Source organism: Onychostoma macrolepis, chromosome 24, assembly GCF_012432095.1.
Source record: "Onychostoma macrolepis isolate SWU-2019 chromosome 24, ASM1243209v1, whole genome shotgun sequence".
Classification (NCBI taxonomy): Eukaryota; Metazoa; Chordata; class Actinopteri; order Cypriniformes; family Cyprinidae; genus Onychostoma; species Onychostoma macrolepis.
The window spans coordinates 1,839,298-1,859,111 of NC_081178.1; the positions used below are offsets into that span (position 1 = coordinate 1,839,298).

The 19,814-nt window shown below is 39.1% G+C and overlaps 1 protein-coding gene across 1 annotated transcript; it reads left to right on the forward strand.

Annotated features, from left to right (window-relative positions):
* The first annotated feature begins 239 nt into the window (after positions 1–239).
* Positions 240–16,689, forward strand: LOC131532810 (myosin-7-like). Its single transcript, XM_058764600.1, has 37 exons — positions 240–344; positions 438–581; positions 661–817; positions 1,017–1,044; positions 1,145–1,247; positions 1,347–1,439; positions 1,518–1,581; positions 1,667–1,765; positions 1,853–1,956; positions 2,076–2,214; positions 2,307–2,425; positions 2,518–2,667; positions 2,754–2,924; positions 6,208–6,517; positions 6,607–6,692; positions 6,824–7,029; positions 7,186–7,309; positions 9,494–9,630; positions 9,717–9,972; positions 10,077–10,319; positions 10,929–11,105; positions 11,196–11,341; positions 11,439–11,529; positions 11,611–12,000; positions 12,113–12,239; positions 12,319–12,437; positions 12,627–12,823; positions 12,900–13,083; positions 14,107–14,272; positions 14,382–14,506; positions 14,639–14,947; positions 15,047–15,250; positions 15,358–15,654; positions 15,791–15,895; positions 15,972–16,067; positions 16,152–16,286; positions 16,578–16,689. The coding sequence occupies exons 1-37, from the start codon at positions 240–242 to the stop codon at positions 16,596–16,598; spliced, it is 5,727 nt and encodes a 1,908-aa protein (XP_058620583.1). The 3' UTR covers positions 16,599–16,689.
* Positions 16,690–19,814: the final 3,125 nt, after the last annotated feature.

The window sequence follows — 19,814 nt, forward strand, 5'->3', positions numbered from 1 at the left end:
AAAAGTATTCTCGTCGCAGGGGGTAAGTGATTAATGACAGAATTTTAATTTTGGGGTGGAGGATCCCTTTAAGCATCCAAACAGGCTTCAGTATATAATATCTCAAAGTAAGCTGTGTGTGTGCACTTGTGAGCAGGCTGAAAGATGGGGGATGCCCAGATGGCGGAGTTTGGAGCTGCTGCTCCGTTCCTCAGGAAGTCAGACATAGGCGTCTGGAGGCCCAAACTCGCCCCTTTGACATGAAGAAAGAATGTTTCGTTCCTGATCCTGATGAGGAGTATGTGAAAGGAACCATTGTGAGTCGGGACGGTGATAAAGTCACCTGTGAAACTGAAAGAGGCAAAGTAAGTTAAAGTTGAACTCTTGTTTATTACTTCACTACATTAGATGAACTTATCGTTTTGGGAAGTAACTGTTGAAATGTTTGCTTTTCACAGACAGTCACTGTGAAGGAGGCTGATATTCACCCTCAGAACCCGCCAAAGTTCGATAAAATTGAGGACATGGCGATGTTCACCTTCCTGCACGAGCCCGCTGTGCTGTTTAACCTCAAAGAGCGTTACGCAGCCTGGATGATCTACGTGAGTGGAGTCTTAAAACACTCACACATTCACTTTATCACGTACGAGCAGATCTGAACCTGCTGTGAATCTCTTACAGACCTACTCTGGGCTCTTCTGTGTCACTGTGAACCCCTACAAGTGGCTGCCGGTGTACAACCAGGAAGTCGTCATTGCCTACAGAGGAAAGAAGAGAAGTGAAGCTCCTCCTCACATCTTCTCCATCTCTGACAACGCCTACCAGTACATGCTGTCAGGTGCTGTCAGGCTGGTTCTATATATTTCACTATTTTAACAATGTACAATTATATAGTTCAGTTGCTTTTTTATTAAATACATTCAGCATTTTTCCATTATTATCTGTTTTTTTACAACCCCATCAGAACAGGCCACCGTGCTACACTTTTTGGTTAAAACGTAACTGATGTTGTTTTATATTTTTATTGCCCTTTTCAGACAGAGAAAACCAGTCTATTCTTATCACGTAAGTCTGCTTCTGTTTATCACTTTCTATAATAGTTGTGTAATAAAATAGTTTCTATAATAAAAGTGTAGTTCTTAACGTGTGATTTTTCAACCTTAAGTGGAGAATCCGGTGCTGGAAAGACTGTGAACACCAAGAGAGTCATTCAGTACTTTGCCAGCATTGCTGCTAGTCCTACAAAGAAGGAGACCTGTGATAAGAAGGTAAACTGAGGAGATCTCAATTTAAAATAAAACTGACTGGACTGCCATTTGTTTAATTTCCATTAATTATACACACATTTCAAATGTTGTGTTTTCTAGGGTACTCTGGAGGATCAAATCATCCAGTGTAATCCTGCTCTTGAGGCCTTTGGTAATGCCAAGACCATCAGAAATGACAACTCTTCCAGATTTGTAAGTGAATTAAATAGTGGTGAAAACTGAAGAATGGCTTTTACAAAAAGAATACATCGTGATTTTCTTTTCCTACAGGGCAAGTTTATCCGCATCCACTTTGCTGCAAATGGCAAACTGGCTTCTGCTGATATAGAGACTTGTAAGAAAACTCATGCTTAGTTCCATATAAAAAATATTTAAAAGCATTGTATTAATGATTTTAAAGTAAATGTTCTTCTTGATAGATCTGCTGGAGAAGTCTCGTGTGACTTTCCAGCTCAAGGCTGAGAGAGACTACCACATCTTCTACCAGATCCTGTCTCAGAAGAAACCAGAACTATTAGGTGGGCAAAAAAATGAGTAGCAGCAAGACCTGTCTTATGACATATTACAACATGATGTCAACATGTGCCTTGTGTTCTTTCTCTCAGAGATGCTGCTGATCACAGCAAATCCTTACGATTACGCCTTCATTTCTCAAGGAGAGACCCAAGTGGCCTCTATTGATGATGCTGACGAGCTGATGGCTACAGATGTGCGTTATTCAAAACATCCATAAATGTGCTGTTATTGACCTCTCAAGCTTTAGAACTGAAGTCCATATAACATGCAGTGTAACGCAATGAATTATTAGACACTGTTCATTTATTGTAGGAAGCGTTTGATGTGTTGGGCTTCACCCAAGAGGAGAAGAACAGCATCTACAAGCTGGTTGGTGCCATCATGCACTACGGCAACATGAAGTTCAAGCAGAAGCAACGAGAGGAACAGGCAGAGGCTGATGGGACTGAGGGTGAGTATAAGGAGAAAATGCTGACATGATGCATACAGTTATCGGTTGATAGTGATTCATTTCCGTTAACTATCTTCTATTATTGACGACAGATGCTGATAAGTCAGCTTATCTGATGGGCCTGAACTCTGCTGATCTCATTAAGGCTCTGTGCCACCCGAGAGTTAAAGTAGGAAATGAGTGGGTCACCAAGGGACAGAATGTCCAGCAGGTGGAGACTACTTTGTAAATCACATCAGCTCATCATTAACATACTGTTAACCTAAACATATTTTTTGTAACATTTTAACGTCTATTGGGCAGGTGTACTATGCCACTGGAGCTCTTTCCAAATCCGTGTATGAGAAGATGTTCCTCTGGATGGTTGTGAGAATCAACCAATCTCTGGACACCAAACAGCCTCGCCAGTACTTCATTGGTGTGCTGGACATTGCTGGATTTGAGATCTTTGATGTAAGCTGACATCAACGGATTAATGTGAACACCTTCAGTTCTTTGTTACTTTGTCATTGTGATTATACAATATATCCCACCTGCAGTTCAACACCTTTGAGCAGCTGTGCATCAACTTCACTAATGAGAAGCTGCAGCAGTTCTTCAACCACCACATGTTTGTGTTGGAGCAAGAGGAATACAAGAAGGAGGGTATTGAGTGGGAGTTCATTGACTTTGGCATGGACTTGCAGGCTTGTATTGATCTCATTGAAAAGGTGAGTGTTAAAGCCTTTTCTCTGAACAACTCATCTCTATGCTTTATTTCAGTGGTTCCCAACCTGGGGGCACACTCTTGGTTACAAATAGGGATGAAACTGTTACAGTTTGAAAATAAACCAAGGTGAAATCCCCGACAGTTACTGTCGCTGTTTAATATTTAGACGTCCACAAAACTGAAAGTCTTGTCGCTTTCTGACTCAAGATTCCAATCAAGCCGCGAGTTCATCCGTCAAATCTTTATTATTCCATGGTCTGTCTGAATACTGGATTCTGATTGGCTGGCATGCATGCAGTAAAACTGTTTAATGCACAGGTAGTTCCAAGTCAGTTTAATCACCGTTCCGTATTAATGCGCTGCTTTAATCTATGCACACAAACCCACACACATTACTCGCATACACACACACACTTGAATTTGTGGTTTACGGGGACTCTCCACAGGCGTATGGTATTTATACTGTACAAACCGTATTTTCTGTTTCTATACACCAACCCTACACCCAAACCTACCCCTTACAGGAAACTACTGGCAATTTTTGAATTTCATAAAACACTGTTTAGTATGTTTTTTAAGCCTTTTGTTTTACAGGGACACAGGAAGTGTCCTCATAAACCATTTTTACATTGTTGTACCCATGTCATTATACACATTTGTGTCCTCGTAAACCATATATACCAGTACACACACACAGAGATAGAGAGAGAGGTCAGAGATCACGCTGCGCACACATAAACTTGTTGTCAACGCTTCCCCGCGATTTGTATTACCACACTATTTCATCTCTGTGTCTGATTTGAAGTGGGCAGAATGCAAGAGCTAACGTGTCGTAAATGACAAAAATAACCATCATTTTTACCCATTCGGTCAAATATTGCGTTGCAAAGAGCAATACTAGTTTTAACTTGTCTATAACTTGGCAAATGAGCGTTGATAATCAACGGTTTGCCGCTTCGAGTCGGGAGGTTCTTTGCCTCCACGTCGTGCATTTAAAATCCTTTAATGCACGGCAACCCGTTGATTATCCCTTACTTAACCAACAGCAGCTTTTAGATTTTAGAGAGCGGAGCATTTGAATCGCACGCAGGAAAACTGACGGGATCTAAAAATTCCAGATGACACGCAGCTCATTTCTCCGTCACTGTAAGTTACCGAAAACATGTAACACATGGTAGACGCGCGTTTGTGCAGCAGAGCAGCTCTCTATCACGCTGTATGTGGACTAGTTGACCAGTCCTGTTCCGTTCACACAGCGCGTGTTTTCTGAGAATGCGGTTGCGAGTCCTGAAAATTTACAGGTGTGAGTTCGGTTACAGAATGCGGTTGTCACACCTGTAAATAACCGAACTGTGTGTGAACGTAACCGTATTAAGGACTCAAATACAGGACTGACAACCGTATTCTGCTGCTGTGTGAACATGGCCTCTATCATTTCTATCAGCACCTCTGTCGCTCTCTCTCTCTCTCTCTCTGAAACGCATGAATGCGCTGGCCACTCATACATTTTTTTTGTCAAAACTTTATTTTAATATGTAATACATACTGTATTAGTAGGGTTGGGAATCGAAAATCAATTCCACTTCCAGATTTGGATGCTTAAGGTCAGGAATCGGATACTTGTAAAATTTAAATTTAAATTCAAACACCAATGTGATTCTATTCCTAAAATAAGTTATAATGATTGATCTGTTTCATTCCTCAACCCTTGACGTGTGCGATCACAATGTTGTGATCACTCTTGGTTCGTCGGTGTAGCTTATGATCACATCAGTTTGATTTGAACATTTAAATCTGCGTTCGTGCTGCCACTGACCTAAAGAGAGCAGCTGTCATGTATATGAATGAAACAGCTCAGTATCATTATTTCTGTTAGAAACATTCAAATAATCACACAAGTACGGGAATAAAAGTTTGGCAGCGGCTGCCATATATTCTATTTACACTGTTAAAATAGCAGGATTTCTGCTATTTAGACTACTTGTTGCAAATAGTGGCAATTATCTGCACTTCAGTATTGTATTACATTATAAAACAGTATGCAATAATAACGTATTGAGTGTAAATTATACGTTTAATTAAAATTATTAAATGGATGCCACCTTATTGGTACAATAAAGCCCTCCCTACACCTACCCAATACTTTATTTTCAACTTTTTGGTTATTTCCTTAATTGTTATTGAAAATAAATGCCTTTACGATGTGAAATGAGATTTGAAAAGGGAGAAAAAAAAGTTTGGCAAAAGGCGGGTTCGAACCCGGGTCGATCGCGTCAAAAAGACCACAGCAAACACTTTACCGTCAGCGCCACTAGAGCTGATGTTTCATAGCCATTTTTTATAATGTTGACTATCCTAATCACACGTTGGTGGGCAGAGTTAGTGTAAATAGCCTCTGCCAATAGGGTGGGCTATTTCCACTAAGTGTAAATAGACACTCTGTAAAAGTTTATAGCTCGGATATAAACTCTGATGTGTACGGTATAGCGATAAGAATAGAGAAAATCTCCCTTTGAAAGTAATTTGACACTTCAAATAAAGATTTATCGATTACATTGTTACGCCAATAGGTGGCGAAAAGGGGACTGTTAAAATTTATTTTTCTTTGAATCATTCTAGAGATTCTTTCAAAAAAACGCTAGTAAACGAAGTAAATCTAGAGAGAGATACTGAATCATTCATTCATAAATTACATGTGATTTTTAGTTGTCTGTTTTTTCTTCAGAATTGTGAGAGAGCCACAATCTCCATAAAAAAACAAAACAAAAAAAGCTCAATTTATCCAGAATTATGCAGCTCTACTTCGCACACAGCTATTAAACAGCTATTAAATGAGTCCAGTTTTTATGTAGCATGCTGATTTTTGATCATGGTTTTCAACTGCAACTAAATGCAAAAAGAGGCACAGAATAAATATGTTTGATATCATCACATTGGAATCGAAACTGGAAATCGATAAGCATACTCGGAATTGATCAAATTAAAACGATACCCAACCTTACATATCAGTAGATAACATGTCATGTTGTGGTCATCCAACCAAGATTTTTTGTTCATTTACAATCCATCGTTTAATGTCATCATTTTAATGTTTCTGCTGTTGTTGAATTATTACAAACTGACCATTTTTTTATTTTTTTTTTTATAAATGGGGGTCATTAAAAAATGTTAATATTAAGGGTTCCCCTGAAAAAAAGGTTGGGAACCACTGCTTTTTTTAATATCAATTTTTGCTTTAAGTTGCATAAGATTTTTTTTAATATATAACCCTGTCTTCTCTATAGCCCATGGGTATCATGTCCATCCTTGAAGAGGAGTGCATGTTCCCCAAAGCCAGTGATTCAACATTCAAAGCTAAGCTTTATGACAACCATTTGGGAAAATCAAACAACTTCCAGAAGCCCAGGATTGTCAAGGGTAAACCAGAGGCCCATTTTGCCCTGGTTCACTATGCTGGCACGGTGGACTACAACATCAATAACTGGCTGGTGAAGAACAAGGATCCTCTTAATGAGACTGTTGTTGGCCTCTATCAGAAATCCACCATGAAACTGTTGGCTCACCTGTTTGCAAATTACGCTGGAGCTGACTCAGGTGTGTTTTGTTGATTTTAAAGAGCCAATAAGGATTTCATTCAAGGTTCATTTTAAGAAAAACAAACAAACATTTGTTTCTTGCAACAGCCATGGCAGAAGGAGGTGGAGCAGGTGGCAAAAAAGAGAAGAAGAAAAAGGGCTCTTCTTTCCAGACGGTGTCTGCTCTTCACAGGGTAACAAATAGAGTGTTTTACACACTAAAATGATTAACTTGATATAGTATGATTTGGTTTCTTAATCTCTTTAAAGAGCATGACGACCTAAAATATATATGGGATGAGTGATGGATAATATATGTCAACAGGAGAACTTGAACAAGCTGATGACCAACTTGAGGTCAACTCACCCTCACTTTGTGCGCTGCATCATCCCCAATGAGACTAAGACTCCCGGGGCGATGGAGAATCCTCTGGTCATGCACCAGCTGCGCTGTAACGGTGTGCTGGAGGGCATCAGAATCTGCAGAAAGGGCTTCCCCAACAGGATCCTGTATGGAGATTTCAAACAGAGGTGCTTATGAACACAAAACATTTAGGTCACTTAGATCAAAAAGAGGCATAAATTAAGTAACAAGAACTGTCATTTTCAAATATTTAACATTCAGTGATTCCAATACAGTTTTTTTTTTAATTTACTGTATTTTTATTTATTTATATGCAATAACAGATATCGTATCCTGAACCCTGCTGCCATCCCAGAGGGTCAATTCATAGACAGCAGGAAAGGAGCTGAAAAGTTATTGGGATCCTTGGATATTGACCATAACCAGTACAAGTTTGGACATACTAAGGTATTTATGATTAGTAGTAATTGCTTTCTAGATTTTGTATAGTTCTTTGTGTAGTTTTTTTCAGTTTTGAAATATGTTCTCCTATCCAGGGGCGGATTTAGTGATTTGGCGGATTTAGGCGAAATATAGGAATGGTGCCTTTTCAGGGTCAGAAATGAACTTTTCCATTAAGGGGTAATATTTACTCCCTGGAATTGATTTCCAGGGGCTTTTTTTTTCCATTCACGAGGGCAATTTTAATAATCATCTTTTTATTATAATCCCATACTATGTTGTCTTTAATGTCAAATACTCAAATTTATCCAATTACTTTAATCAATATTTTAAACTGTTGTCAATAACAATAGCTGTTTCAAATTGTAGCCTATTTAAATTATACATGTAATAATAATAATAATAAAAAAAAAAGAGCTCATAGGGTTCTCATTATTGTTCTTTATATTGTAATAATGATCATTAATCGATTTAGAAAACAATATAAAAATGTTTTTGTTTTGTGTCTGCATTTTGGGCATGTCACATTCATTACACATTATGCAAAAACTCCCGTTATAATCACTGAATTTACTAAATTAATCTTTAAGCTATTTACATATCTCATATCTGCACTGTGTTGTTTATGATGAGGGTTGTTATGAGCTCGGGCGTATCCAGCGCTGACTCTTCTAAGCGCCTCTGATTGGCCAATGCATTCCTAAGTTCAACAGAAACACGTTTGATTGGTTATAAGGCTCAACGTTGCACAAAGCAGTGCATAAAACCAATCTGATGCAGTGTGAGCAGATATAAATGTAATTCCGCAAATTGACACTTTTTATTCATTTTCATCGCAGGAGCCATAATACATTGCGTAATAGTGCAGGGGCATTTTTTGCCCCTTTGTCTTGAATTTATAGGGCATTTTTGTTCATTTTGGTGGCATTTTTGCTACAAGCTCTGATTAAATTCCAACCCAGGGCCCTATATATTTGCACACATTTACCTGAATCAACCTTGAGGTTCCTTTCTCTGTTGTGATGCTTGCTACTGCACAACGGTACCCAATAGTTGTATCCAGTATTTCAAGATTTTTAATGTACATTTTTACCCCACCTAGTGCGGTTACAATATTAATGTTTACAGATTACAACAGTATTTTAGAGCGGGTTGGACACTAGGTGGTGCTTTGGGGGTAATTTTCACTGCATTGTTGCCTACACTCTTCAAAGGTTGTCTAATTCTAAACTTTAAAATACATTTAATTTTAGTTATTTAACCACAAATTTAAATTAATCTGAAAAAATAAAAATAATGACAAGAAAATTATACATTTACACACCTAAGAATTATATCAACCAAAAATGATGAACATATGTACAGCGCAATTCAGTGGTGTGTCAGAGTTGATTGTCTGTGTGGAAGTAATTCCACATGCGTCCTCTACTTGAGTTCTTGTCATAACTGAGAAAAATGATGGAATACACTACATGATTTTTAAAATCTGAACAGATTTTTTAAAACACTATCATACACTTACCGACTTTGTAAATACTGACAAAGGAAAACTGGTCATCATACACTACACGACTGGGGATCATTCACGACTTTCAAGCTGTTCCGATCACAACAAACTCGAGCAGAAACATGCGCCTTGTTGCTTGGAGATGCAACATGCAGAATGGCTCTGACTTTCGGAAACTAACGTCAACTTCTCCAGACTGTAAATCAGAGGAAAATTGGGGCAAAAATTGTGTAGTGTATTCCAGACTTAAGCGCCATTTAAAACAATAAACATATAATACGCACTGTTGCTTAATATTTAATTATAGCTAATTATAGCCTGATATTTTAATTTGCTACAAGGATACACAAGAAGCATGTTCAATGCGGACACGCAGACAGTTGTGGTAACGAACACCACAGCATCCGTTCGCGTTTCCGCGCTTCATGCACATCTCCTATATGAAAAGCATTTTAGGGGGCCCTTGGATTTTGGGGGCCCAAGGCGGTTGCCTACCTTTACCTAACAGGTAAGTCCGCCTCTGCTCCCATCCTGGTTTAACGTGCCGAGACAACTACTGTACAAGTAAGCTACTAAAATACTGACATCCCTGAAAAGTGTACCATGGCTCTAGGGCACTTTCTGCATTGCCTATTCTATAATAGTGATCGTAGGTCACTGAAATAACATCTTTATGTTTTAAGGTGTTCTTCAAGGCTGGTCTGCTGGGTACCCTTGAAGAGATGAGAGACGATCGTCTTGCTCTCATCATCACCAATCTTCAAGCTAGATCACGTGGCCTTCTCTCAAGAATTGAGTTCCAGAAGATTGTTGACCGCAGGTACAGCTTTAGGCTATTCATTTACAGAAGAAAGCCACTTGTACACTTAATGTGAAATATATGAAAATGTTTGTGTCACATTGCAGAGATGCCTTGCTTGTTATCCAGTGGAACGTACGTGCCTTCATGGGTGTCAAGAATTGGCCCTGGATGAAGCTCTACTTCAAGATCAAACCGCTTCTGAGATCTGCTGAAGCAGAGAAAGAAATGGCCAACATGAAGGAAGAATTCTTGAAGTTGAAGGAGGCTTACGCCAAATCTGAAGCCCGTAGAAAAGAGCTTGAAGAAAAGATGGTTACTCTTCTCCAAGAGAAGAATGACCTGCAACTCCAAGTCCAAGCTGTGAGTTTATGATTTCATGATTCAATGAATAAAATGCATAATTAAAATATATAGTTGCAAAGACATTAATATGAATACAAATAATTTTCTGTATCTGTAATCAGGAGCAAGATAATCTTTGCGATGCTGAGGAGAGATGTGAGGGCCTGATCAAGAACAAGATCCAGCTTGAAGCCAAAGCCAAAGAGCTGACTGAGAGACTGGAGGATGAAGAAGAAATGAACGCTGAGCTGACTGCAAAGAAACGAAAGCTGGAGGATGAATGTTCTGAGCTCAAGAAGGACATTGATGATCTTGAACTCACTCTGGCCAAAGTGGAGAAAGAGAAACACGCCACTGAGAACAAGGTCAGTTTTCAACACTAAACATGTTATGGTGCTTTTCCATTGCATGGTACGACTTGGCTCGGTTTGCGTTTCCACTGCAGTTTAGTACCACTTTAGAGTGGGCGGGATTATACACCTTGCCCCATCAAGCTCTCGCGGATCCGCTCCTCGGCTATCAACGAGAGGAACATCTGTACTTCCTCAACAGACCACGAAACAGCCATTTATTAGTTGTTAAAAAAAGGTACGCTCGTTCAAAACAGTTGCGTTCGTTCAAAAAAAAAAAAAAAAATGTTGCGTTTGATCGTTTGCTGGCTGTGCTTATTTAAATCTAGCAGGTCTGTTGTGTCTCATGTCACAAGTTCAATGGTGCAGGTATTAACGATTCTCTCCGGCCAATCAGTGATCAGCAGGGTTTACACGTCACATTTTGGTAACGGTACAGCTTGGAAGCTCAGCTGAGGTGGTACTGAAAAAAGTACCAGGTACTGTACCCAGTGGAAAACCCCCCAAAAGTGAGCCATACTGAACTGTACCGTGCCGTACCATGCGGTGGAAAAGCGCCATAAGAGATGCAAGAGATTGTTCGGTAGGAGCCCACCGATGACACACAATGACACGTTTCTACAGGTTAAAAACCTGACAGAAGAGATGGCAGCTTTGGATGAGATCATTGCTAAGCTGACAAAGGAGAAGAAAGCTCTGCAGGAGGCCCATCAGCAAACACTAGATGACCTCCAGAGTGAGGAAGACAAAGTTAACACTCTCACTAAAGCCAAAGCCAAGCTGGAGCAACAAGTGGATGATGTAAGTGGTTTGTTGACAATTCCATTGTATATGAAAAAGGTATGACAGTTACCATGAAACAAAATGCTGAACAAAATATTGTCATTCCAGCTTGAGGGTTCCCTGGAACAGGAAAAGAAGCTTCGTATGGATCTGGAGAGAGCAAAGAGGAAGCTCGAGGGAGACTTAAAGTTGACCCAAGAGAGTCTGATGGACCTGGAAAATGACAAACAGCAACTGGAAGAGAGGATTAAAAAGTGTGTTTTCTGTAACGGGTGAAATAATAATTTAAGAATACAGCTCACATCCTGAATCCTTTTTAACAGTGATAATCAAATATATTCTGCAACACAGGAAAGATTTTGAGATCAGCCAGCTCAGTAGCAGGATTGAAGATGAGCAGGCAATGGCAGCCCAACTCCAGAAGAAACTGAAAGAGTTACAGGTAAACTTGATGAATTCTTAAAAAGATGGATAGTTGGACAGTAAGGAATATTAACTTTAACTTTGGTTTTCCTCACATCAGGCCCGTATTGAAGAGCTTGAGGAAGAGCTGGAGGCTGAGAGAGCTGCTCATGCTAAAGTTGAGAAACAGAGAGCTGATCTGTCCAGAGAACTGGAGGAGATCAGTGAGAGGTTGGAGGAGGCTGGTGGAGCCACTAGTGCCCAGATTGAGATGAACAAGAAACGTGAAGCTGAGTTACAGAAGCTGCGCAGAGACCTTGAAGAGTCCACTCTGCAACACGAGGCCACCGCTGCTACACTGAGGAAGAAACATGCTGACAGTGTAGCTGATCTGGGAGAGCAGATCGACAACCTTCAGAGAGTGAAGCAGAAGCTGGAGAAAGAGAAGAGTGAACTCAGACTGGAACTGGATGATGTGGTCTCCAACATGGAGCAGCTTGTGAAGGCAAAGGTGATAAATTCTATTCCTATGTTAACTTCAGGTGTTCCTTAACTTTTTGCAGTAACTTTTTATTCATCTACTTTGTCACTTCAGTTTGATTCATTACATTCAATCTATCCAGGCAAACCTGGAGAAAATGTGCAGGACCCTTGAGGACCAGATGTCAGAATACAGAACAAAATATGAAGAAGGACAACGCAGCATCAATGACTTTACCATGCAAAAAGCTCGGTTGCAAACCGAAAATGGTATTACTTTTTTTTTTCCAACATATTCCCAAGATCAAAATACTACTTTCTGTAATGTTATGGTTATACTTCTATCTAGGGGAGCTTTCTAGACAGCTGGAAGAAAAGGATTCCTTGGTGTCTCAGCTAACAAGAGGCAAGCAGTCATACACCCAGCAGATTGAGGACCTCAAAAGACAACTAGAGGAGGAAGTCAAGGTATTGCAACTGCTACTACCCACAAGGTTAGCGTAGCAAAGTGTAGCAGTCATTCACCTTAATTACTGCACTACCTTGCCACCCAATAAGCTCTTCTAGGACCAGCGGAATCAAACCCACATCCCTCAAAGAGACTAGAGCCTTATGCTACAGCTATAACAGAAAACATTCATTTTAAATATCTTATAGGCTAAGAATGCCCTGGCTCATGCAGTTCAGTCTGCTCGTCACGACTCTGATCTGCTGAGGGAACAGTATGAGGAGGAGCAGGAAGCCAAGGCTGAGCTGCAGCGTAGTCTGTCCAAGGCAAACTCTGAGGTGGCTCAGTGGAGAACCAAATATGAAACTGATGCCATCCAGAGGACTGAGGAGCTGGAAGACGCCAAGTATGAACAGGAAATATTTGGGTTTTCCATGTAGCATGCCATGCAAACATCTGACTGATTCTGTTTATTCATAAAGGAAGAAGCTGGCTCAGCGTTTGCAAGATGCAGAAGAAGCTGTGGAAGCTGTTAATGCTAAATGCTCCTCACTGGAGAAGACTAAGCACAGACTGCAGAATGAGATTGAAGACCTCATGGTGGATGTGGAGAGATCCAATGCTGCTGCTGCTGCTCTGGACAAGAAGCAAAGAAACTTTGACAAGGTGAATAAAACATATGGTTAAAGAAATAAAATTTCATTGTTTTATGCTGGGCTCCAACAGCAGTTACTCATATCCAGTGATGGGAATAACGGCGTTATAAATAAACGGCGTTATTTTTTTCAGTAACGAGTAATCAAACGAATTACTGTTTCCCCCGTTACGGCTCGCCATCGCTTTGTCTCACATACACGCACGCAAAGAAAGATGCAGAGCAAGAGAGTCTTTCATAACATGCAGAATTGACGCGCTACATGTAAACAATATTCTTTGTTGTATTTTCCTGTCAAAATAACGGCGTTCCTTTGGAATTCTTCAGCTTTTAAGAACTGCTGGTTTCTCTGGTAGTGGGCGGAACTAATGCACAAACGACAATCTCATTTCTCTGGCGCTCACCTATTATCCTCCCTGTTTTTATTTCAGCAAATCAATTCCAGCGAACGCAGACAACGTGATTAATATTCATGAAGCCAGCAGCTCATTAATCCTTAGTGCGTTTTATGTTGTTATTAGTAGTAGAATTCGTAGTAGTTTTATCTTATCAATTTCCCCCCCTTTTTTTGTTTTATAGAAACACTAAATGACAAACAATATCTTAAGCACCACCACCAGTTCAGTCAACATGACAAATATGCATTCATACTTGGTTATTCTAATTACTAAAGTTCTATCATCATATAATATTAAATTATCATAATATCATATTATAATGCTTGACTGACTGATGCTAAGTGTCAGTAGATAAATAGTGCAGATGAATGTACAATAGTTTTATAATAATAATTTATACTATTTAGTGTCCATTTCATTAATTTAACATATTTAATATTGGGGGCATCCAAGTTATTTGACATTTTAATTTTTTTTTTAAAAAAGTAACGCAATAGTTACTTTCCCTGGTAATTAGTTACTTTTATAATGATGTAACTCAGTTACTGTTTGTGAGAAGTAACTAGTAACTATAACTAATTACTTTTTTAAAGTAACATGCCCAATACTTCTCATATCTCTGAAACGATCAAACAGGTCCTAGCTGAATGGAAGCAGAAATACGAGGAGTCTCAGAGTGAGCTGGAAAGCTCCCAGAAGGAGGCCAGATCTCTGAGCACTGAACTGTTCAAACTGAAGAACTCTTATGAGGAGTCTCTGGATCATCTGGAGACCATGAAGAGAGAAAACAAGAACCTCCAAGGTGCCCTTAGATTATTAGTCACCTGAGCATTCACATAAATATCACTAAAAATAAAATATTTATCTTGACTTTATGTAAAAACCAGTATAAATTTTTTCTGATTAAACAGAGGAGATTGCTGATCTCACTGAACAAATTGGTGAGAGTGGAAAGAACATTCATGAACTAGAGAAAATTCGTAAGCAGCTGGAGCAGGAAAAATCTGAAATTCAAGCAGCTCTGGAGGAAGCGGAGGTAAAATATGTTATGCATAGATGTAGCAGATGTATTTATCAGTTATACACTAGTACTTCCTGAAAAAAATCAATGTGCTAACAAATCAAACTTATTAGTACTTTTTAATGGCTAAGTTCTTTGATCTGTCAGGGTTCCCTGGAGCATGAAGAAGGAAAGATTCTTAGAGCTCAGCTGGAGTTCAGTCAGATCAAAGCAGAAATTGAACGTAAGCTGGCTGAGAAAGATGAAGAGATGGAGCAAGCCAAGAGGAACCAGCAGAGGATGATTGATACCCTTCAGAGCTCACTTGAATCAGAGACTCGCAGCAGGAATGAAGCTCTCAGACTGAAGAAGAAGATGGAGGGAGACCTCAATGAGATGGAGATTCAGCTCAGCCAGGCTAACAGACAGGCATCAGAAGCCCAGAAGCAACTCAAGGGTCTTCATGGACATATCAAAGTATGCTAGATTGTTTTAAACCAAAATGTTTGTGTTTAAAAAAGTAAAAAATTTGACAAACTTCTACAGTATTTTCATTTTGTAAAACTTGTTTTACAGGATCTCCAACTGCAGCTAGATGATGCTCTGCGTAGTAATGATGATCTCAAAGAGAACATCGCCATCGTGGATAGACGCAACAATCTGCTGCAGGCTGAACTGGACGAGCTGAGATCCCTGGTGGAACAGACTGAGAGAGGAAGGAAACTGGCTGAGCAGGAACTGCTGGACGTCAGTGAGAGAGTTCAGCTCCTGCATTCTCAGGTAGGACACATCTGACCACATATTCACACTGACAAAAACTTCAAACCCTCTCTTAGTACATAATATCATCTAAAGACTATATGAATGTCAATATTGTCTATGTTCAGAACACCAGTCTGCTGAATCAGAAGAAGAAGCTGGAGGGAGATAATACTCAGCTCCAGACTGAGGTTGAGGAGGCAGTGCAGGAGTGCAGGAATGCTGAGGAAAAAGCCAAGAAGGCCATCACTGATGCTGCCATGATGGCAGAAGAGCTGAAGAAGGAGCAGGACACCAGTGCTCATCTGGAGCGCATGAAGAAGAACATGGAGCAGACCATCAAAGACCTGCAGCACCGTCTGGATGAAGCTGAGCAGATCGCCATGAAGGGAGGCAAGAAGCAGGTCCAGAAACTGGAAGCCAGGGTTAGTTTATCAAACTTAGTTCTTAATAATGTTTTCTATTCACTTTCATGAAGATAACTATTATTTATGAGTATTTGGATTCAGTGATCAATAGCTAAAGAATTGATACATTTGTAATCATTTTCGGTTTGGTTAGGTGAGAGAGCTGGAAAACGAGGTGGAGCTGGAACAGAGAAAGGCGAGCGAGTCTGTGAAAGGAGTCCGTAAATATGAGAGACGCATCAAGGAGCTCACCTACCAGGTCACTTTCTCTATTCAATACGATATCCCTATCCTCAAACCACCCAGACCAAAAATAATCAAAAGTTTATTAACAGACTGAGGAAGACCGCAAGAATCTGGCTCGCCTTCAAGACCTCGTGGACAAACTCCAGCTGAAGGTCAAGTCCTACAAGAGAGCTGCTGAGGAGGCGGTAAGTTCATTTCTGGGTCATCCCTTTACAGAACATATACTGTTCTATATATTGTTTTTGCCAGCAACCTTTTGTTTTAATCAGGAGGAACAGGCCAATTCTAATCTGGGCAAGTTCCGTAAGCTGCAGCATGAGCTGGATGAGGCAGAGGAGAGGGCTGATATTGCTGAATCTCAGGTCAACAAGCTGAGAGCCAAGAGCAGAGACACTGGCTCTAAGGTAAGTTATCTTAGTTTTACACAGTATTTGGTGTACTTACTTATCTTAGAGTGTAAGAATGCTCAGTGGAGCAATGGACAATGGGTAACTCTTTCACCATTCAATAAAACAGACTGTTCTGTAAAAGTTTCTTTTTGTGTTTACCTTTTAGACCTAAAACATTTTGGTCTTTTATGTCTCCTTGAGTGTAGATTCAAAGTGAGTCTAAGATTTGATTTATTGCAAAAACTAAAACAAATGACAAATATACCTTCCAAACATTTTTCTTTCTCTTCTCTTTTCCTCTCACAGAAAGGGCACGATGAAGAGTGAACTCTCACTTGCTTCTTTCTGAAAGGCTTGTTTGGTTTGACTCTGTGCTGCTTGACTTCATTACCTGTAGTTTTTCAGAATAAAGTGTGCAAATGAAACTTTTCTTGTTGTCTGTCATTTTTGAAAACAATGATTTAAAAGCACTTTCCTATTCATGTGAACATACAGGAATGTACAGGCTTCCAAGAGTAAACCACATACATGTGTATATATTTACATTTATTGATTAGTCATTCATTTGCTAAATTATTCACATTAATTTTGATTTATATTAGTTTATATTTACAAATTTACCCACTGACCAGATGCATTTTCAATGGGAATATGCAATCTGATGCAACATGATTACCAGAGATTATTGTTGGTCAACTCTATTTAAGTGATTATCAATGAGAATACAGACAGATCAATTCACATGCTCCACCTCCTAGCATGTTAAACACTGCAGTAGTGTAGAAATGCTAGCAACCAACAGTACAGTAACTTGGGGAGCTTCAGTGTTTAAATCAGTTTAAATGTGCAGAGAGATCCACAGAATCACAGTAAATCTCAGTAATTGCTCATTGCTAAAATCTAAGTAACATTATATAAATATAATTTTATATACACTTTTTTGATATTCTTTTTCCCGAAATTCAAATGAAAGAATGTACCAATTAAGAAACTGAATGTCTGCAGTGCATGAAATTTGCACTACTTTACCAATTCAATGCATCTGATGAATTTACACAAGGTGTTAAAACTTGCAAACTTTTATAAGTAAAATGGGTAACACTTTACAATAAGGTGCCATTTGTTAACATTAATGCATTAACTAACATGAACAAACAATGAACAATGCATTTATTACACTATTTATTCATCTTTGTTAATGTTAGTTAATGAAAATACAGTTGATCATTGTTTATTCATGTTAGTTCAGTGCATTAACTAATGTTAACAAACACAACTTGTGATTTTAATAATGCATTAGTAAATGCTGAAATTAACATTAACTAAGATTAATATATGCTGTAGAAATATTGTTCATTCTTAGTTCCTGTTTACTAATGTTGTTAACCAATGAACCAATGTAAAGTGTTACCGTAAAATGTCATGCATTTCATTTTCATTAGAAAAGTTACTTGCAAAATTTGACCAATGCTATTTTACCCAACTGACATAGTGTATATTGCCTTACAGAATACAGTTTAACTTTTGCTATATTTTCTTTTAGAAGGAAAATCACCCACCACATTATTTATTGAAGCATGAATGAAACCAAGATTTTTTTTGGTAGATGGTTGCATAAATATCTTCCCGTTTGCACTCTCTACAACACGAAGGGTGCTTCTCTGACAGACCTGTGTCCTTTAAATGTCCTCCACACTGAAAGAGCAGGAAAAAACCATGGTTAGATAAGACTCAAAACATCTACAGTAAATATTCATGATAAATGAACTTAAAACCTTGATAATGATAATACAACAGAATTTCTTTATTTCATCTCTCACCTGCATCAATGTCCGCTTTTCTTTCGAGTGCACAAGACTTGAGACCTGCAAAACAAATTAAACAATATATTTAACAATTCCAAATTAAAAACGTTTTAATTAAACGAGCAATAAACAATGGATCCTTTATGAAGAGCCGCTGCTGGCCAGGCTGAATGCTGAATGCCTAAACAGAACAGTGCATGCGATTAAACTTCAGTGTTGAAGGTGAGGAACGGTGCTGGAGGTGGAGTCTGAATATAGGGAGGAGCTCCTCAAAGGTTCACAGAGGAACCAACCATCCCACAACCATAAACCACAGCAGAATGTGCTTGAGATATATTGCCATAAGTCAGGAGATAATAACTGATGGCTTGACCTCTCGTAAGACTGTGAGAAGACCCTTCTGAATTGAAAGAAATCTAGCAGCATCTTAAACTTTAACCTTTCATCCTTTTGGTTAACAAATGGTCTTAACAGCCAGCTGACCCCTTCATGCATCCAGTAACAGGTGCACAATGAGAATAACAGATGAACATCGTATTTTATTTGAATTGATCTTTGTTCATTTGCTTAATGAACTCATTTTTCGGTTGTACGTGCACTGACCTGTACATGCACATTGTACTTACCTAAGAAAGTACTGGAAAATATAAGGTAACTATGTAGGTTGTCAATGTTAGGCTTAGGTGGGGTAGGTTCAGGGTAAGTACCTAGTTATTTATAAGTTATTGTAATTTAATACAAGTACATAATATGTAAATGAGGAACAGGACTGTAAAATAAAGTGCTACCAAGTTTTCATATTATGCCAAGATAACAATGACAATTTCTTCCGTTTCAGTCTTTCAGCTTTAACTTATTACAATGCTGCATGTCGGTTAATAATAAACGCTTGTCTTGTGACCGGCATCGTTTTGCCTCAGTTGGCCATGTAACTTAAGTAGTATGTATATGGCTTGCAAGGGTGCCAACATGTACCTCATGTTTATTTATGCGTTTGGAGACCTTTGCAAACGGGGCATCTGCTTTATGTGTTCTCGATGACCCTCATCAGTTGCTCCAATTTCGTCAGAGGCTCAGTAGGAATTTCACAGGGTTATCTTTGTACTCAAGGACAATGGGAAGGAAACAATGTGGAACAAACAAGACAGTGGTAAGAGGATGACTGACAGTCTGCCACAGACCTCCATATGTTTCAGTGCAGACAATGCAAGTTGATGTAGTGCTGTGCATGTAGCTGTTGCATACATATCATTAAAGAGCCGATGACAGAGTTCAGTAGTTTTAGGGGGGGGAAATTTACATAAAAAGTAACACCGTTAAAAAATGAAAGTGACGTTGACACCGTGGGCAGCGAGCTCACGTGTAGTGCCGTTGCGCTTCGGGTGTCCCGAGTTCGAGTCCCGGCTTGCGGACTTTACTGTCCTATCTAAATAAAAGGCAGAAAACGCCAAAAAGAAAATAAAGTAACAGCATTAGAATACTAGTACCTCAAATTGAGTATCTTGTTCATCCAAGAATGATAATTATTCAAGCATTAACTCACCCTCATACATTGTAAACTTGAATGATTTTCTTTTTAAACATATTTTTTTTTTTTAAATCTCAGTGTTTTTGTCCACACAGTGAAAGTCAATGGGATCCAATGTTGTTCTTCTAAATATGTTCTTTCGTTTTACACAGAAGGACGAGATGCATACAGGTTGAAACGACATGAGGGTAAGTGATAACAGAGTTTTTA